Below are 19,138 nucleotides of genomic sequence, written 5' to 3'. Positions count from 1 at the left end.
GAGAAGTGCTCACTAACACAGATTTAGACAGATTTGTGAACAATATTTGAGAGAAATAGGCCTTTTGTGTACATAGAAAAAGTCTTAGATCTTTGAGTTCAGCTCATGAAAAATGGGGGCAAAAACAAAAGTGTTGCGTTTATAATTTTGTTAAGTTTATATATATATATATATTATGTATATTTTATTTCAAGTAACAAAATGGATTGGTTTTATTTGGGTTGGTTTTGTTTTAGTTATCTATAACAACCCTAATTTATGTAAATTGTATTTACATTTAAATACAAACGTAATGAGAGCAATGATATGCAAGTGCTATAACAAGTCTCAGTTAGCTTAACGCAGTTTACGTAGCAAGGTTTTTTTTTTTATTATATAATAAATAAAAAGAAAACAGATAGAATAGAAAAAGAATAGAGCAAGCTAGTGTTGGAGGCCTTTTTTTGCTTTTGTTAATTGTATAGTAAATAAAAAGAAAACAAATAGATAGAATACAAAAAGATTAGAGAATCTAGTGGGGTTTTTTTTAAAGAAAACAAGCAGTTAGTAAATGAATAGAGTGCAAGTCTAAAAGTTTTTTTTTTAAGAATAGAATTAGAATAGAGAGTGCTAGAGTTAGAGTACCAAATAAAGATGGAAGAAATGTGTTTTTAGCCGATTCTTGAAGATTCTTTTAATTACAATTGTATTTAAGAGATCCCAAAATGCAGGGAAATATGGGTCTTTTTGTTGTTTTTAATGAAATAATTTTTTCTGTTATGAGAAAAAAACAGCCTGGCCTACATTGAGTTCCCTGTAAAATCCTTAATATAGTACCACTTCAGGTGGTATAAAAAAAATGTGTTCTAATGTAGATTTCCCATATCCTGTAGAAATACCATATCAGCCAACTACTAATGACTTTTATTTGTCAGACGTAAGTATTAGACTTACCAATCTCATACAGGAAATAGGAAAACTGTGCCTTTAAATCACTGCTCTAGCTGGTTAGGTGATACATCCAAGAAAAAAATGGGCCAAGCAAGGTGCCATATCGCTGACAGGGCACACACACATTCACAAACACACACTGGGCTTAGTGCCTGCAGAAAAGGGGCAGAAAGAGAAGCAGCACCATTGATATCACTAGTGGTGGACAGCATAACAGACTGGCTGGGATTGTGGGAAATGCTTGAGATGACAACAATATTTCTGCACCTCCATCTTTTTCTTTCTTGCTTACTTTCCTGCACAGTGCCTGTCTGTAATGTAATTAGGCCAAATGTCCTGAATCACAGCGTGTATGCTTCTGAAACACTCTGCCCTTCTTCTGACATCACTGAGTGTACTTCCTTTCCAGTTAGTAGGAGACTGGAAGGCTGTGGCTGGCATTTGGGAACACAGGCTGTTTGTGAACTCAAACTGAGTCACCAGTGCTGTGTGCAATACACTATATGAGTAAATGACAAATGTAGATTGCTGTTTCCATGGTGATTAAGGGGGTCCCCCCAATGGTGTCAGAGGGCGAGGTGTTAGGGTGCTGCCTGAATATGCCATGCACTGTCAAAAGAAGCCTAAAAAAGGCAGTGTGAGTAACCGTGCACACATACATGCACACACTGAATTTTATCCAACCGTGATATATACACACAGATAAATGTACAAAACTCAGTGTACATAAAGTGTGTAAAACTTTACTAATTTCAACACTTTCTTCACTATTTCTGACAAAGGAAAAAGGACTTCAACTGATTTTTTCCCCTCAATAACACAAATAATCCCTTAGTGATCTGAATGTATTTACTGTACACTCAGTGGAGCCAGTTATGAGACCGCTGAGTAACCAACCACAGTTTAACCCCCTCTAGAGCCAAGAAAATGAGACTAGTGTACAAGTGCAATCTATTAACATTGTAAAAGTTATTTGGAGGTTCACAGAACTCAGGTAAGCACTGATGAATATTTAGTACAAGACGTTTCTTGAGTGCTGCCTGCATTGAGATTTATTTATCTTATAGAAAATTGCAGACAGAACTGCAATCGTAACAAAGCAGTTTCAGGCAATTTCCACTGCCTGCCCTCAATCTGTTATATTTTTTTTGGACATGATGATAAATGTTGATTTGTACATATAACAAAGACTTGAAATTAACTTGTATATTACAAAGCCATCTTTTTCAATGTACTTATCAGGTTAATGCTAATAGGCAAAGATATCTTTCTGGTTACATAACTATTTATGTTATTCTTGCAGATATTAAATTTTTCTACAAATATACACTACCGTTCAAAGGTTTGGGATGGGTACAATTTTTTAATATTTTGAAATTAGTCTATTTTGCTCACCAAAGCTGCATTTATTTGATTGAAAATATAGTAAAAAGAGTTCTACTGTAAAAAAATAATTATGTAAATAATGCTAATATAAATAATGCCGAAGCAGCCATTTCCTTCAGAAATGATTCTAATATGCTGAAGAAACATTTATTATTATCATTGTTGAAAATAGTTTTTGCTGCTTAATATTTTTAAGGAAACTGTGATGCATTTTTTTTAGTGCTGTCACGCGATTAATCGCGATTAATCGCATCCAAAATAAAAGTTTTTGTTTACATAATATACTGTATGTGTGTGTACAGTGTATATTTATTATGATTATATAAATACACACATATACAGCATATATTTTGAAAATATTTACATGTATTTACATGTATATATTTATATTCATATAATTTATATTATATATAAATATATTTAATATATAAACGTAACATTTTTCTTATAACAAATTTTAACATATTTTCTTTATATACATGCATGTGTGTGTATTTATATAAACATAATAAATATACACATTACACACACATATACTATGTAAACAAAAACCTTTATTTTGGATGCGATTAATCGCGATTAATCGTTTGACAGCACTACATTTTTTCAGAATTCTTTGATGAATAGAAAGTTCAAAAGAACAGTATTTATTTATTTATTTATTTATTCTTGCTTAATAAAAGTATTAATATAAAAATACTGACTACAAACTTTGCAGTGTTTACCAGAGTGCAGTCAAATTCATACTTATGTAAACTTGGTATTTATACAGTAATTAAACAATTCGCATTCTGCACATTTTGAAAAATGACATTTGTTAATGTAAAATGTGAATGCGAAAACTTCACACCTATATTCTCAACAGGATTATGACCTTGAGCGTACAAAGATAGTCGTCTACCTTTTTTGGCACCTACTGTATGATGCCTTGAAATGGTACCTTCATAGGCACCTCAGTATGAACAGGAGCAAAGCAAACATTTTATACCTATTCAAATTTAGTTATGCATCACACTGATATACAAGACAATGAAATCCACACTTTGAAAAATGGATATATCAGCTGCAGAGCTTATAAAGAGAAAACAGAATGGTTTGTGCCATGTAGGCTAGATATCGAAACAGTAAATGATTCCAATGATATATTTTTTTTACAAAGACAGTAGGGATGTAACGGAATGAAAATTTCTTATCACGATTATAGTGACCAAAATAGTTTTTGTTTGCATAACTAAAACAATAACATTGCCAATGATGTCCGGATTTTAAATGACAACATGAATGACAACAGTTTATCTAATAGCATGTTCAAATATCTAATGTAAATGTCAAATATCTAATGTAATAAAACTGTGTTTTATGCTTCAGGGCTCCAGACTCATTCTTCCCACTGGTCGCTCTTTTGCGACTTTCTCAGTTGGTCACACCAGCACACGATTTGGTCGCAAAATTTTTATTTTTAGGGATTAATCAATGCATGCTGATGAACTTTTATCATAGTTTATAGTTATATGAAAATGAAAGTGGTTAACATTCAACCCCTTCTTTTTCATCAGTATTATTTGTGATTTGAATTTTGTGAACAGGGAGTTTCTCTTTAGCTATGTTATAAGCCGGGCTTCGGATGCTTTCACTTTCGAATTCGCGATCTTGGTGTCACGTTTTACAAGAAAAGATAATTGTCTGATTTGCTTACATACATCTATACATATTTCACTTTTTAAGACTAAAACAAAAGATGGATGCATTGTTATTCTTAATTAAAAAACATAACAACAATAAAACAGTAAGATACAATGACAAACAAGCTTACAAAACGTTTATTAACAAAAACTAATAAGACGAGGCATGGCATACACCACATGCTGTATTATATACCGACTAATAAATTACAGAACGTTTAGCAAACACTGAGGAATCAAATAAATAAAAAAGAGAGCCTCCATAGCATAACGTGAGGTAAACAGCAAAGATAACAAGATTTTCAAAATGAAAACAAAAAGAAAAGTAAAACTAAACTTGCTGTCGGTGACAGTGCTTGCATGTTTTTTTCCCCCCACAAGAATACTAACATGTTCACCTTTGGTTTAAGAAGCGGTCTTTTACTTTACTTCAGCATGAAAACCATCCATCCATTCCTCAATATTCGCGTCATTTTTGCTGCGCGCACCTTTGGGCTCCTGCTGACGCGGCGAGTATAAACCAGGCTCTACACTCTATAAGCGCTGCGCAGCTCAAACGAGTAGCGCGGTTTCGTTATGCTTTCAGTTTCGTTTGCCTTTTGATGTTTCTCATATGCAACAGAAATGCAGCGCTTATGAGTTAAACAATGCAGTGGTCGCGCCAGTGCTACCGCACACAAAATTTAGTCGCACGGGCAGAAAAAATTATCGCAAAATGCACCCATTTGGAAAAGGGAGCCCTGTGCAGTACAGTATTTATTTATCCTCAGTTCAAATCACGGTAATCGAATACGGTTATAGTGATAATTAAAATATGAAACGGTAATACTAACCGTGGGGTATTTTATCACGATTTATCGTCAAACCGGTAATCGTTACATCCCTAAAAGACAGGTGTAATCTCTGATTTCTCTTAGTACATCGCTGCAATGTCTTTTGTTCTCCTTCACCGCTTTTGCTCAGTCAATGTACCTGTTGTCCATTAGGTTTGGATCCCTGCAGACTGCAGTGTCCCAGGCTGCCGTTGGGGGTGGTGGCACAGCTGCTGATGATCTGAAGCTGTTTCTCAGCACGGTCAGCCCGGTCCAGCAGGTCCTCGATGAACTGCTGAAGACGCACTTTAGCATTGGCTTCACGCGCAGCTGTTTCCTGCAGAAACTGGTCGATCTGGCCCACCTCTCTGAGTAAGGAGGAAAAAAAATTAATGAGAATTACTGTGAGAGGATTGAGTCGTTCAGTGGTGATAGCTTGTCAGTTGCTCTTGATCATTTTTTAATGAGTATTTAGTGTGTTAAAGAGAATTAAGCATGAAACTCTTAAGATATGGTGGTATGGGGTGACGTATAGATGACCCGATGCATCCCTACAAACGGCATTTTCTTTTAAAGAAATTAAAGTCTAGAGAACATGCCAATTTAAACCTGTCACACCTCGACAAATGGGAAAAGGGCATCTGATACCACTTTCTCCCTCCCGTTTGTCCCTTTTCTCATTCTTATTTATCTCCTCTTGCATTCTGCAATTCCCTGGAGTGTGTGTACAAGCCAATGAAAGCATGACAACTGTTATCTCTGTGTAGACAATGTCTCTGTACACATAAACACTGGCTTGCACCTCGACACCATCACCTCAGCTATTCTAAGCTTCTAACACACTCATAGTAGATTCTCACACAATTGGAGTTTTCATTTTCGTACGCCAACAAAATTATATTTTGAGATACTGACATCTTGAGTATTTCATCATCAAAGTTTGCAAACAATGTCATAGGCCATAGTGAATAATGCAGCAGTCCCTGTACTCAAAGAAGAGGGTTTAAATATCCACACAAATTAAAAGCACCATTTAATAAACTAGGAAAATGAATGTGCGTAAATGTGATCTCAATGTCATTTATGTAATTGTGTAATCTCAAAAGATCCTCTAAGTAAATAACAATAGATATTATCTTATAGATAAGATAAAGATCAGGCCCTATTAAATCATCACTGTCAAACAGACTGTAGTCTGCACTGTAGTCTTTTTTCAGTATGTTTGTCTTGTGCAATAATTTATCATTACCAAATCAAAACGCATGTCAATGATCAGTCGTGAAAACAGGGACAAAAAGGTTCAACCAAAAAAAAGTTGTTTTATTGTTTTGCAGATTTACAGGGTTGTAAGGATTAATTAATGCAGGATCTAATGCTTTATGTGAGAGAACTAAACAGACTTGGAATCAATGTTGTTATTGATAAAACTACAACTATTTAAAAGGTTAAGGTTAAGGTTAGGGTAAATAAAGCTGAAATAAATTAAAATATACATATTAGATGAACTACTAACACTTTAAAAATGTAAATGAACATTAGAAATGTTGCTTCTGCAACTAACTGAGATAAGTATGAGTTGAAGTACTAAAACTCAAACCAAAATAAAAATAAATAAAGCTATATAGAATTATTTATTACAAACAAATAAAAACAAAAAAAGCATATAAAACTACTAAAATTTAAACTAAACTTTAAATTAAAACCTGAAAACATAAAACTAAAAGCTAGTACGAAAATGTAACAAATAACATAGCAGTCGTCTATAGGTGTCCGTGGCCTTCCGGCCGATTGCCACCAGAGGTCGCTCTCCCATTACATTGACTCTCACACCACACAGACTGTTACAACATCACCCTGGACTGCATTTTCCATCATCCATTGCACTGATTACACACACAGCTGCATCGAATGAGACATGCTTTATAAGCCATGGACTTCCTCTCTCTCACTGCCGAGTATTGTTTAGCGTATATCACTCTTCTAGCGATAGCTACATTACGGAGCCATTCCAAGTTTCCGTTTCTAGTTCTAATCTAAGTCTAGTCATTTCGTGTTGCCTTGTTGTCTGTTTCCTGATCTTCTTTCTGCCTATGTATGTTGGATTAACCCTTTGCCTGCTGTTTCGGATTGTGTTTGCACCTTGCCTGGACTATTGCTTGTGTTATTGGATAACCCCTCGTGTCAAGCCCCTCTGGATATTGTTCGCCAATCGTAGACCCACGCTTGCCCTAGGAATACTCTTTGTCTTGCCTGAAATATACCCGTTTGCCACTGTTTGACCCATGCCTCTTATGACCACGTCTCTGTTTAATAAAAGCCTGCAAATGGATCCGCACATCTCTCGTCTCGTCGCATCCGTTACAATAGGGTCATGGGTAATAGTATATTAATAATACTAAAATAACACTGCTTACAAAATAGTTCAAGTCATGTTGACCACTTTTATGGTGCTGTTGTGTCCATTATAAAGCATGAAATCTCCTGTCCCTATTCATTGTTACTGCAAAGAAAATAACACTAAAGCAACCAGTACATTATTCAAAAAATCTGCTTGTGTGTCACATTGGGCTGGAATGACATGGGGTGAATAAATTGTCATTTTTGGGTGGACTGTTCAATTCAAAACAGTCATACTACAGCATTTCAGAATCTTGTGTAATAACTTCTTGAATGACTGCTCTCTAGTCACTCGACTGCAGTATTCTTACTGTAGTAAAGGTCAACATTCAATCAGTCAATCAACAGTGTAAACGAGACTAATTACAGGCCCAGTAATGTGGAGGCAGGGAAGAGCGGTGTGTGTTCACTGTGTGCTATACCACGCGCACATCCGCATACATTATATATGCCTCTGCCCCTCACTATCTTAAACTGCAGTAGTGACTTTTCAGTAATTAAAGGGCTGGCACCTAATTTCGTCGGTCAGCTTGATAAATCTGTTTATCTACCCATAATGTGTGGGGCCTCTCAAGGGAGAGTAACACTGTGATCAGTGTGTGCTTGTATTAAAGACCCCAGGGAATCAAAAACGAAGTTTTGTGGATTTTAGTTCATGTCTATTTTTACTCCATGTCTACATAGAGACTCTCTCTATGGGAGTATACACCTACATATGCACATATATATGCATTTTTACTAAAATAGTAGTCTTTCTCTCTGGAAAAAAATTACTATGTAATTATGACTCATGTTGCATGCAAGGGTGTATGCAAATTTTAGGTAATAAATGCTAGTTATTTTTAGCAACAATCGGTTTCATATATCCTATCCAGTTTTAATAGTTTCAGTCATATGCCCCATGCATGGTAATTTTGGCCATCGATGATGCTTTTAGAACCAGATGTAGTTACAGTATCTACCAGCAGGGGCTAACAGAGCCATGCTAACCAGAAAAATCTCAACTTTTTGAATCCAGTTAAGCCCCCTTAAGTATTTGGTTTTTATGTATATGTGTGCTAGGGTATGCATACAGTGCATGTAACGTAAATATAATCATCTGCATAGTATGCACGTATTGCACATGTGCAACCAGATTTTTCTAACAATGTGTAGGCCTACTCATTACAGCGGGAAGTAGGGGTGCTGCAGCACCCCCTGGCTCGGAGCTAAAGAAAAAATGGGGGTGCTGGGGGTGCGGTGTTAAAAATAAATAAATTTAAATTTTGTAACAAAAAAGAAATAAAACTAATTTTATTAATTTGAATATTCATTAAAATCATAGGGGAAAAAAGCTTTACAACAATAAGCAACAACTGTCGCGTGACGTCCCCACGTCCGCATCCGTCATTGAAGATTTAAAAATACACCAGTCAACATGGCGCAAAAACTCATTTCTGATTTTTTCGCGAAGCCCAAAAAAAATAAAAAGAGACCGAGCCTTGAGCTGGCGATAAGGAAGCAGACCTGGAGCCTATGCCTAGTGGGCAGCCAACCAGCAGTAGGCATACGCATTAATCTTATTTTGTTTTAGTAGTATTAATTCTAACAATAATTAATTCTAATTTAACAATTCTTCCTGATTATCCTGTCAGTATGGTAGGCTACTCTAAGAAGCCCTTTATTGTGGTCACACTGTAAAACATGAGTTAAGTCAAATCAATTTGACTGTGTATAAGTTGTTTAAAACTTTTATCATATACTGATTTAAAAAAAAAAAAACATTTGTTGCCATGACTTTTTGATCATATTTTCCCCCCTATAACACGTCTGTAATCAAATTAAGAATTAACGAGCATGTCAGCTATTACAAAGGAACAGAAAGAGCGAGAGAGTCCATTTACCTCAGCAGCAACTATGTCGGTTGGCACTAATTAGTTTGTCCGTATGGTGGCAACAATGGCCTAGGCCAGTGTTTCACAGACAAAAAACATACAGAGACAGAACAACCATAAGAGTTGCAAAGGGGTGGATAATTTTGTTAAATTTCAGGAAACAACAACAAAAAAAAAAAACATGTCAAGTTTCCAAATATTCTGTAATGTTTCTGGAAATTTACCAGAAATTGTCTGCCTCTTAGCAACCCTAACAAGGACAGATGCCCACATTAACTCTTTCCCCACCAGCGTTTTTTAAAACGTTGCCAGCCACCGCCAAAATGTGTTTAGTCAAAACACATTCTACAATTAAATTCACTCACAAATAGAATTAAATATAACCAAGACCAGTAGCGTGTTTAGGCCCCATGCAATTTTTAGGGGGGCCCCCGCGGAACGCGATTTCTACCAAGGGGGCCCCCCAGGGACCGCTTGCTTAGAGCCCCCAAAACTCTAAACATGCCCCTGACCAAGACATATAACTGCCAATGTCAATCACTGCAATTCTGGAAGTAATTCATGCCCTGAAAACTTTCCCCACCAGCAGCATTTTTTGATCATTTTCACAAAAGTTTAATGGCACCCAGAATATTTTGTTGTATGAATATATGAACATGCAATATTTCAAAACAAAGAACAGGGCCTCTGCTTTATTGTTTTATTCTAGCTTCATGAAATCTTATTTATCAACGCTTGAATGTGGGTAAGTTTCATGAAAAAAAGCAACATTTTGAACAAAAAGCTGAGAAAAATCACGTTTTTTGTAAAAGACTACATCTGGATCAGATTCAGAACGGTGATCAAAGCATAGATGGTACAGATTGCTTCCATCAACACATCCAAAGCTTGCACGGTATACCACTTCCTGGATCGACATTTCATTCGGTAACGTTAGGCAGTTTTGGTTTATATGCTGTTTTATGCATTATTTTACATATGTATCTGCTTACATATGCGATCGCTTGTTTCTTCTGCTTCTTCCCCGTGTTTTGACCCAGACATTCAATACTCTTTCATAAGATGCGTAATAGCGCCTCCTACCATACACCAGTGAAAACACGGAAAGCCAGAAAATTCCAATAATGGCGGGGAATTAGCGTTGTCTCATAAATTACGGGAAATTCTGTAGATGGGTTAACGAGAGCTTGTCTGAAGGGGGTTAAGAAATACCCCAAACTCTAAACAAGTGCAAAGACATTTTTGTTGCTCAAAACTATATATATGTATATATAAAGGAACAAACAAGGAACCAAATGAGACAAGGTGCAAACAAAAGGTAAATGTGACAACACATGAGAACAAACCAGGGCAACCAAGGCAACAAACAAGGGCATAATCAGAAACCAAGGATACAGGGACTAACGTGAACAAAAATTAACAACAGAAGTCCAAAAACACAGAACAAGAACGTAACATTAACCTTCACTTATTCACCATAGTGAATGAACACTAATAATCTCTGGTGGTGGCATCCAATGCTCAAATCAGATCTGAAAACTCCGACTATGCATATGGCTTATCTCCACTGGAAATTAATGACTTCCGGTTTGTCATTTATTGTAGATAGTGGAAAGGCAGCTTAACGCTTGTCTAAGCAGATGCAGTTATGGGCAAAAAAAAAAAAGGCTAAATGATGGCCGACTGATTGGCCTGATCGCTATGTATAGGTTTAAAGTGGACACAGTTAAGTGGACAATTAAGTGGCTGAAGCAGCATGACATATTACATTGTGTCTCCCGCTGTCTGCCCTAATCAAAACTCTCCCAGTGTAGCTTACAGTCCTGTAGCTGACTGAGGCTTCTTCACAGGGGAACATGAATAAAAATAAGACCGCCAGCTAAAAAAGCTGATATCTAAATTCCAATATGCTACAAGCAAAGTACGCTGAGAGAGATACCCTGACTTTCAGATTCACACTGTGAGAATTCAAACTAGGTATGGCTGTTTGAAAGTGCTCTTGCTTGTGTCTCCTAATAAACTTACCCTTTTCTAATGAGCACAAACATACACATTCCCAAGCACACAACCTCTTTATAACCAAGAACAAATAACTATTTATTAATATCTCAACTCGAGGTCACACCTCAAGGTTCAACTGGAATGTATGACAGATCTCAGTCTGAACGTAGCGCTAAGAACACAGTGTACACTGTACAGAGAGACTGACAAGTGTGTGATAACCTGTGTGTCTGCTTACTTCCACACAGCCCTTATCTAAAAGCAACGGATTAAAACTGCTCAGATATGATGTTGCTGGTGTTCAGAAAGATACTCCAAGAAGTAGCCGTTTGTAATGCCTGATCAAAAACAAATGCTGTTTTCATGAGAGCTGGTTGTATTAATTTAAAAAAAAAATCCAGTTATGCATTTGTAGCAGTGGTTATCATAGAACAGGAGATGTTTTTGTTGGTAGACATTAACATTTATATTAAGATATGCTAGAAAAATAGAATAATAAGTTAGCCCTAAGGTATGTAAGCTATAGCCAGTTAGCTTTCTAAGCACTTCTGTACATTTGTGTCTTCATGCTGAAATGCATTTCGTGCCTTCTCTAAAATCTGTTTATGGTAAGAGCACCATAATCTTGTTGAGGCCTCCGCTCCCCAGAGCTCCACTCAAAGAGTAATGGTGAGTAGTAGGCTCCTTGTGAGCCTCCTTACAAGATATACTGACCGTGGGGCATTGTTAGCTCTTCTCTCGATTTGGAGAGTCATTCATACTGAGGATTCCTCTCCTAGAGCTCGGCTAGGCGGTAGGGTAGTATGCTAAGTTGTTAGGCTCTCTGGGAGCCTCCTTGGCTGTGGAGTCTTGCTAGGTCACCTCTCATTTAAGAGGTGGCATATTTAGGCCTCCACTCTGCAGAGCTTCGTGGGCCAGTTAGCTCTGAGTGTTAGACTCTCTGTGAGCGTCCTTGGATGCTGGCCTGAATAAGAATGTAGTTAGGCTTCTTCTCTCCTGTTGAGGCCTCCGTTCTTGAGAAGCTCCGGTCTATGATCGCATTGCTGGTGCAGGGGTGAGGACTCCTTTGAGTCTTTGACTTAGCTCAGCCAATAAGGCACTCATTCCTTCAGCATGCGTGGGTATACCGTTAGCGCCCCATAGCACCCTCTATTGTATGCAGTGCAAATTCCCTTTCGAAGGGGAACGTCTCAGGTTACACATGTAACCATGGTTCCCTGAGAATAGGGAACGAGACGCTGCATCCCTTTGCCATGCTTCAGGCATTCCTGCGTACTTCTCCTTCAGACAAGATGTGGATGACGTATTTCACAGGTGTACTTTTATACTCTCGGCCGCACCAGTTGTGACATCATAGGCTGCCGCCTGCCAACTCAGTTATTTTAAACGAAGAAATTAAACGTTTATTAACAAGTTTTCTTGCGCTTTTGGATCCGCCACCAGTCATTTCGCTTCACTCTCGTCACGTGACTCCTGCGGCTCCGAGCTGCTTGGAACAGACGCGCGGCGCCTCAGACCTGTAGCGTCCCATGTCCAGCTGAAATAAATTGATTTTATTTTTTTTATTTATTGTAACACCGACTACAGGACAAATCCTGTGTATTGCACACATATAACTTCGCTCCTGGGAAAACTCGGAATAAATGACATCTTGAACTATATTAAAATAGAAAACAGTTCTTTTAAATTGCAATAATATTTCACAAAATTACTGTCTTTACTGTTTTTTTTTATTAAATAAATGCAGCTTTGCTGAACATGAGCATCTTTCAAAAACATTTCGTACTTCTCCTTCAGACAAGATGTGGATGACGTATTTCACAGGTGTACTTTTATACTCTCGGCCGCACCAGTTGTGACATCATAGGCTGCCGCCTGCCAATGTCAAGTTCATTATAATGTTTAGACTCATGTTTCAGACACCGGTTATGCCGGAGGCACTCCCCACAGCGCCCGCTAGGGGCTGCAGCATCTCAAGCCCTATTCTCAGGGAACCATGGTTACATGCATAACCTGAGACTTTTTCCAGACTGCTTTCCATGGGAACAACTATTGGTTGGCTGTCAGATACGTCTGACAATAATGCTTTTTATTGCTACAACAAAGAATGTATGAACAGTGCACCGGGAGTTACTTAAATTTAATAAGCCATTTAATTCAGATTTAAATAATTATATTCTATTCACATAAGGTGAGATGACTAATACAAGATGTTCTGGAATATTAGTTATGCAATACAGTATGAAATATGAGTATAGATGTAATGTGCAAACCTACATCTGCATTTTTTTCACCACTGATAAATTATCAAAAAATAATACAAAATACCTACATGATCTAGACAACCTCACTTAATACCAGTCAGGTATTAAATGTATATTGCATGCAAATGAGCTAAAACAAGACCACTAACTGACTGCATGAATGTGAATTTTCTAAGCTGAAGCTAATTCTCTACAATTTATGAAGTGTAATTTTAAAAAGTCTATATTTCATGATAAGAAGACTGTAAACACTATGTGATAAGCCAAAAAATACTGATGCAGGGCATCAGACGTGGACAGATGAGAAACAAAGACGTTGCCTGGAAATAGAATTCTAACATCTGATATTTAACTTTCCCCTGCACTAACGCAGTGACAACTATTTCAAGTGCACATAAAAATAGCAGCAGAGGGCTACTCCGTGACACACTGTATTCAGAATAGTAATTGATTGTGTAAGGCTGTAAGCAACACAGTCTCCAGAAAATATGAATGATAATTAGATGCAAGTAACAGAAGAAACGAGTGGTTAATAAGATAAAATTAGAAGAGGGTAAAATGGGTCTCTTGGAATGCTTGGAAGTATTACAGATTATTGGCTTGACTAAATTGCTTTAGTACACACCTCAGAGATGTACATGCTATGAGTCACACAGCTGACCCTCATACAAGTAGCAGACTTATTTATCTGCTTGTTACAAAATGTACAAAGAGATGTCTAGACTAGTGATGCACCAGAAATCATTTTTAATTTACCGAAACCAAGTTTTCATTTAGCTGAAAGTTTAATAACACATTTCAAAAACACATTAAATAACGTCAACAGGTTCAGTAAAAATATGTGTATGTAATATAGTGTATATATTTTAGCAAAATGCTCCTCTAGAGTTTTTTTTTTCTAGCTAACTAGCGAGTTTATGGACATTGAATGGCTTTCCTGAGGTAAATGTAACATTACATGACATGATGTTTACAAGCTGTTTTAATGACATCTGACCGCATTTGAACAATGATTGAGCAATATGAAAAATGAAATTTCATAGAATTTTAAAAACATGAGTTTTTGGTTTCAGAACCATATCAGTTGCTAAATTTTCGAGGCATCACTACTATTCTATGCCAACAAGCTCATGTCCTCAAACTGTGCCTGTCCTGTAAATTTCAACATTGGTACGACAGGATAGGTCACAGAGAAAGACAGAGACAGCAGAAAGCGAACATTAGCAGAGATTTGTATGCAAATGCAGAGAGGTTATTATATGAGCCCTCTTATGAACCGAATACTAAACACACACACACACACACACACACACATAGTATATCAATCTGTAATTCACACATCAGAGGTACTCTGACTGCAAGACAGATGAATTAATCATGATCCACAAACCTAAGTTTGCATAACAATGGCAGCCATGGACACTGAATCTATCTATTCACATTTAAAATTGCTAAACAGGACATTGTGGCTCAAATTAGCAAGTAATGAATTTAAGGATGATCATTAGTTAATTTGATGTATGAAAAAATTGCTATGCCACAACAAGGCAGCTGTTGCTAATAAAGCAGGTCTGGCTAGAAAGTTTAAGAATGTTTTTAAAAGCCTTGAAGATACAAGTCAGTAAATGTGATCAGTTCATATACTGTATACTGTATACTCTATATACTGTAGCACACCAAGTTAGAATAGTCTGAAGATTTGTGTTTAGCTAGAAAGCTCCAGAGGAGACGCACATGATAGGCAAATAAAGCAAAAATCAGCAATTGAGAGAAGGAGCCAGAGTCTGCAGAGGAGAATCAGAGATCAGATGGGATATGAGACGCTAACAAGATCGAGGTGACTGTGAGAGGGAATAAAAAGAGAGAATGGAGGAAGGTATTGAGGGTCAAAAAACAGAGAGGTGAGAGAGGTAAAAGAGAAATGAGGCCTCTTTCTTTCTACCTACCAGCAGTGCGTGACCGGTTTCTCAAAAAAACTCTATTCCACAGGCAGCTACAGATCAATCACAGCGGGTGTATATTTAAGATGGAGTCCTGCTGAGAATATCCCACAGCATAGGAGTCTCTATACTCAGACCACTCCAAAAGCTCAATTGCCCGTCTTTTGGACTTCTATATGCAGTATATCAAATTAAAATCATTTTGGGAGAGGTGATATTTTATTTGAATGACTTTAACAAAGAATCATTTTACAGTATTTTTCTACCTTTTTTCCCCAATTCATTCTTGACAACCAAAATACCATTTGAAAGCTTTTATACTCAATATTGTTAGAATTTTATACTTTAATACTATCTGAAACCTGTCATTTGCAATTTCCTGGCTTTTGGTCAGAAAGGAAATCAGATGTTGCGAAACTGAAAAGCCTTTGTAACCATAAATTGGGATTGAAAAGGCTTAGTGATATGCAACCTTTAAAATATAATATTTCATGCTTTCACACTGCTTAGAAATCAAAGTTATGAGCTCATAACATCAAATGAAACCCACTGAAATACAAGTTATCTAATGGACTCAATTTATCACTTTCTCTCAGGGTGGCAGTGAATCTTACCATGATAACGTGAACACATATTTGTGACTTTCAGCAGGAGCTGCTACAGAGGAATACAGCAAGGAAGTTGGTGTCATTGCCATTATAACTGTAGATTGGACTGGTGAAAGACACTGGCAATTAAAGGCAATGGCCTGTAGGGTGTAGGGTAGTTCATCAACTCTTAGGCAAAGGCAGTAAAAACATTTGCAGATCACAGGAGCACAAGCCTTCAGGAAACAGCATTAAGGGATAGTCCATCAAAAATGTAAAATTCTGCCATCGTTTGCTCACCCTCATGACAAACCTTTATAACTTTTTTCTGCAGAACACAAAAGAAGATATTTTGAAGAATGTTGAAAGACAGTTTTGGTGACCAATAACTCAACTCTCAAAATAATTTATTTGTGTTCCGCAAAATAATGTATGTTTTGAAACGCCATGAGAGTGCGTAAATGATAACCAGCATCCAGCTAAGCTATACAAATGTACAAACGTTTGTCACGCCAATAAAGCACACTAAACTGAAACAACCATGAACATGAAAAGCCTGCAACAGAGCAGATTAAATCTTACTGGAGACATACTACAGAGATGCTACAGTCGCTGGTTTGTTAACTGTCTTGCTCAATTGCCTTGTCTAAATGAGGCTAACCCGTGGAGCTGTCGAAAACGAATTTAGCCTTTCTTCTTTTGTGAAAGCCCTGCTTGCTCCACAAAGCAACTTGTGCTGGAGAGCCCTAGAGTGAATCAAGCATTTAATCAAAAACAGCAAGGTCCAAGCAGTCAAGAACATTTTTCATTATTTCTTCAATCAAAAGCCACTTTTTCCTCATTCTAAGGGATTGGTCATGCAACAAGGTGGGTCGCCTGCAACTTACTGTTGTTTGTGTGAGAGCTCCTGCTCCTTGTTAACCAGATCCTGCTTAAGGCTGGCCAGCATTTCCACAGACACGTCCACTTGCCGCGAAAGCTCTGTGGCCTTGTCCTCCAGGTCTTGCTTCTCCTGACTGAGCCTCTCGCTCTCCAGCTTTGCCTTTTCCAGCTCCAAGCTTTTCCTCTCCAGCTCCGTCTGCAGACGGCCAACACGCGCCGCGATCTTCTGCTCCACCTCCTCCGACAACTTCTCGAGCCTCTCGTCTAGTTCGAGCCTCTCAAATGCTCGAGCTTTCAACCGAGCCAGACCCTCTTCGTAAGCTGCCTCCACCGCACTAGCAGCCACATTAGTGGCCACCGCCACCGCATTGTTCCCTGTGGAGGACAAGGCGTCGCCGGAGCTCATGGCCGTCTTCACCAGGATCTCGCCCAGAGGAAACTCCACATTGGGCAGGTAGCAAGCAGTAGACAAAGGCGCAAGCTCGAGCTCTTCTCCAGAGCAGGGCAGTTCGCGGTACGGAAAACAGGATTCGGCAGAGAGGGCTCCGTCGGCCACTAGGGGGAGCAGCGCAGCGGCATCGCATACGCTGTTGGACTTGGACAGCACATACAGGGTCTCATAGGTGTGGCTGTACTCCAGATGGGCACGCAGAGAGGACAGACTTCGAAAGCGCTTGTTTTCCCCACAACGAGGACAACGGTACGGCAGGTCCAAAGAGGCCATTCCACGCTCCTGTGGATGCCAGGATGGAGCAATCTGCTCACGCCACCAAGCGCTGCCAAGAGCAGGCAGGGACAGCGGCCGGGCACCAAAGAGGACCACTCATCTCAGACGCGCTGGGTTTGCTACGGGTTGAGCAAGGAACAGGGGATCACCACACATGCTCCTTCTGAGTCACAAGTTCTTGATTTAGTTCTTCAATAAGGTCTTGACTGCTGTTAGGCCTATTTCTGGCACTTAATCATTTTCCTCACAGTCCAAACCTTTTGTCCTATTAAAAGAGAGAAAAGGCACACAAAATGAACAAATATTAATGCATACAGTACAGGGTATCTGCAGGTATCAGCATTTCTGATTTATTACTTTTTAATACCATTTTCAAGACCTTCCGAAAATATTTTCAGACTGGCTCATCACTTCTATCGGCTTCTATGCGAAGACATAAAATCACCCTGCTCAACAGATATATACAAATGAACCAAATTGACCGTTTTTACATTTCTGGCTTTAAATAAACTATAGCAGGGTAAACCCCTATTTATGAAACCTTAGCCGTTAGAATTTTTGTAGAACTATTTGCTCCAGTGGTGAAAGAAAAACAAAATCCAGGTAAAAGAAAAATGGATTATGGTGGTCTGAAGAGAGAAAGATGTCAAATTTACCATCACTCGCTCAGCAGCTGTTAAATGAATTAATTTAAGACATTTTAAGACTTCTTTGAAATTTGCTATTTAGTATATATTGCTTTATGTGAGTGTACTTTATTGCGTTTAATGCTGTTTATATTTATAGTAATTAAAAGTTATTGCTTGAATATGCATTGTTATGGAAAATTGTAAGGTTTGAAAGGTATATTAACAATATGTAGCCCAAACAGAAATAATGTTGGGTCCATTATCATTTGGCTCTAATTTATCAATTTAAAGGGGTCATATGACATTGCTAAAAAAGAAATTATTTTGTGTATTTGGTGTAATGCAATGTTTATGCAGTTTATGCAGTTTAAGGTTTAAAAAACACATTATTTTCCACATACTGTACATTATTGTTTCTCCTCTATGCCCCGCCTTTCTGAAACGTGTCGATTTTTACAAAGCTCATCGGTCTGAAAAGTGAGGTGTGCTCTGATTGGCCAGCTATCCAGTGCGTTGTGATTGGCTGAATTCCTCAAGCGTGACGGAAATGTTACGCCCCTTACCATACTGTGATGCCGTGTCCCAGCGTGATGAGACAAAACCAATAAAACCCATTACAAACGAGGTATTTGTAGCATCCAGTGGGGACATAACAGTATAAGTCACTGATTATAATGACTTACACTGTCTTTTAACATGTTGCGTTGCGTTGAATCGCGCCGCGTAATCATAAAACCATGTCTGCATTTGTGATCGGAGAAATGACAAACAACTAGCACTGCTCTACACTGCTCAAAACTGCCGTTTGAATAGTCAGTGGCAAATCCTTTAAATATGAAAACGTACATACAGGCTGTGAGTCAGCAATATTTGTCAGAACACCGGCATTGTAGGCACATTCCTCTGTAAAATGCGCTGCACACATCTGAATATTTGGTTTGATCTGTTCTGGAACAGTGTTGTAAATACAACTTAACCACTGATGTCTAGTTGTGTCCTCTTTTGGAAGGCCAAACAAAGTAGTTTC

General features: G+C 38.0%; 1 protein-coding gene across 1 annotated transcript in view; it reads right to left on the bottom strand.

Annotated features, from left to right (window-relative positions):
• LOC107692170 (F-box only protein 41-like) overlaps positions 1 to 19,138 on the bottom strand; it is a 55,216-nt gene that overhangs the window by 21,767 nt on the left and 14,311 nt on the right. Inside the window, exons 2-3 of the mRNA XM_016491130.1 lie at positions 16,761 to 17,747; positions 4,971 to 5,178 (exon numbers count right to left, since the gene is read on the bottom strand). Coding sequence (XP_016346616.1) covers positions 4,971 to 5,178; positions 16,761 to 17,479 — 927 coding nt within the window. The 5' untranslated portion in view covers positions 17,480 to 17,747. The remainder of the gene's footprint in view (positions 1 to 4,970; positions 5,179 to 16,760; positions 17,748 to 19,138) is intronic.

The sequence above is a fragment of the Sinocyclocheilus anshuiensis genome, unplaced genomic scaffold, assembly GCF_001515605.1.
Source record: "Sinocyclocheilus anshuiensis isolate Anshui unplaced genomic scaffold, SAMN03320099.WGS_v1.1 scaffold322, whole genome shotgun sequence".
Classification (NCBI taxonomy): domain Eukaryota; kingdom Metazoa; phylum Chordata; class Actinopteri; order Cypriniformes; family Cyprinidae; genus Sinocyclocheilus; species Sinocyclocheilus anshuiensis.
Note: the sequence above shows the minus strand (reverse complement) of the source record. Positions and strands in the feature narration are given on the sequence as shown.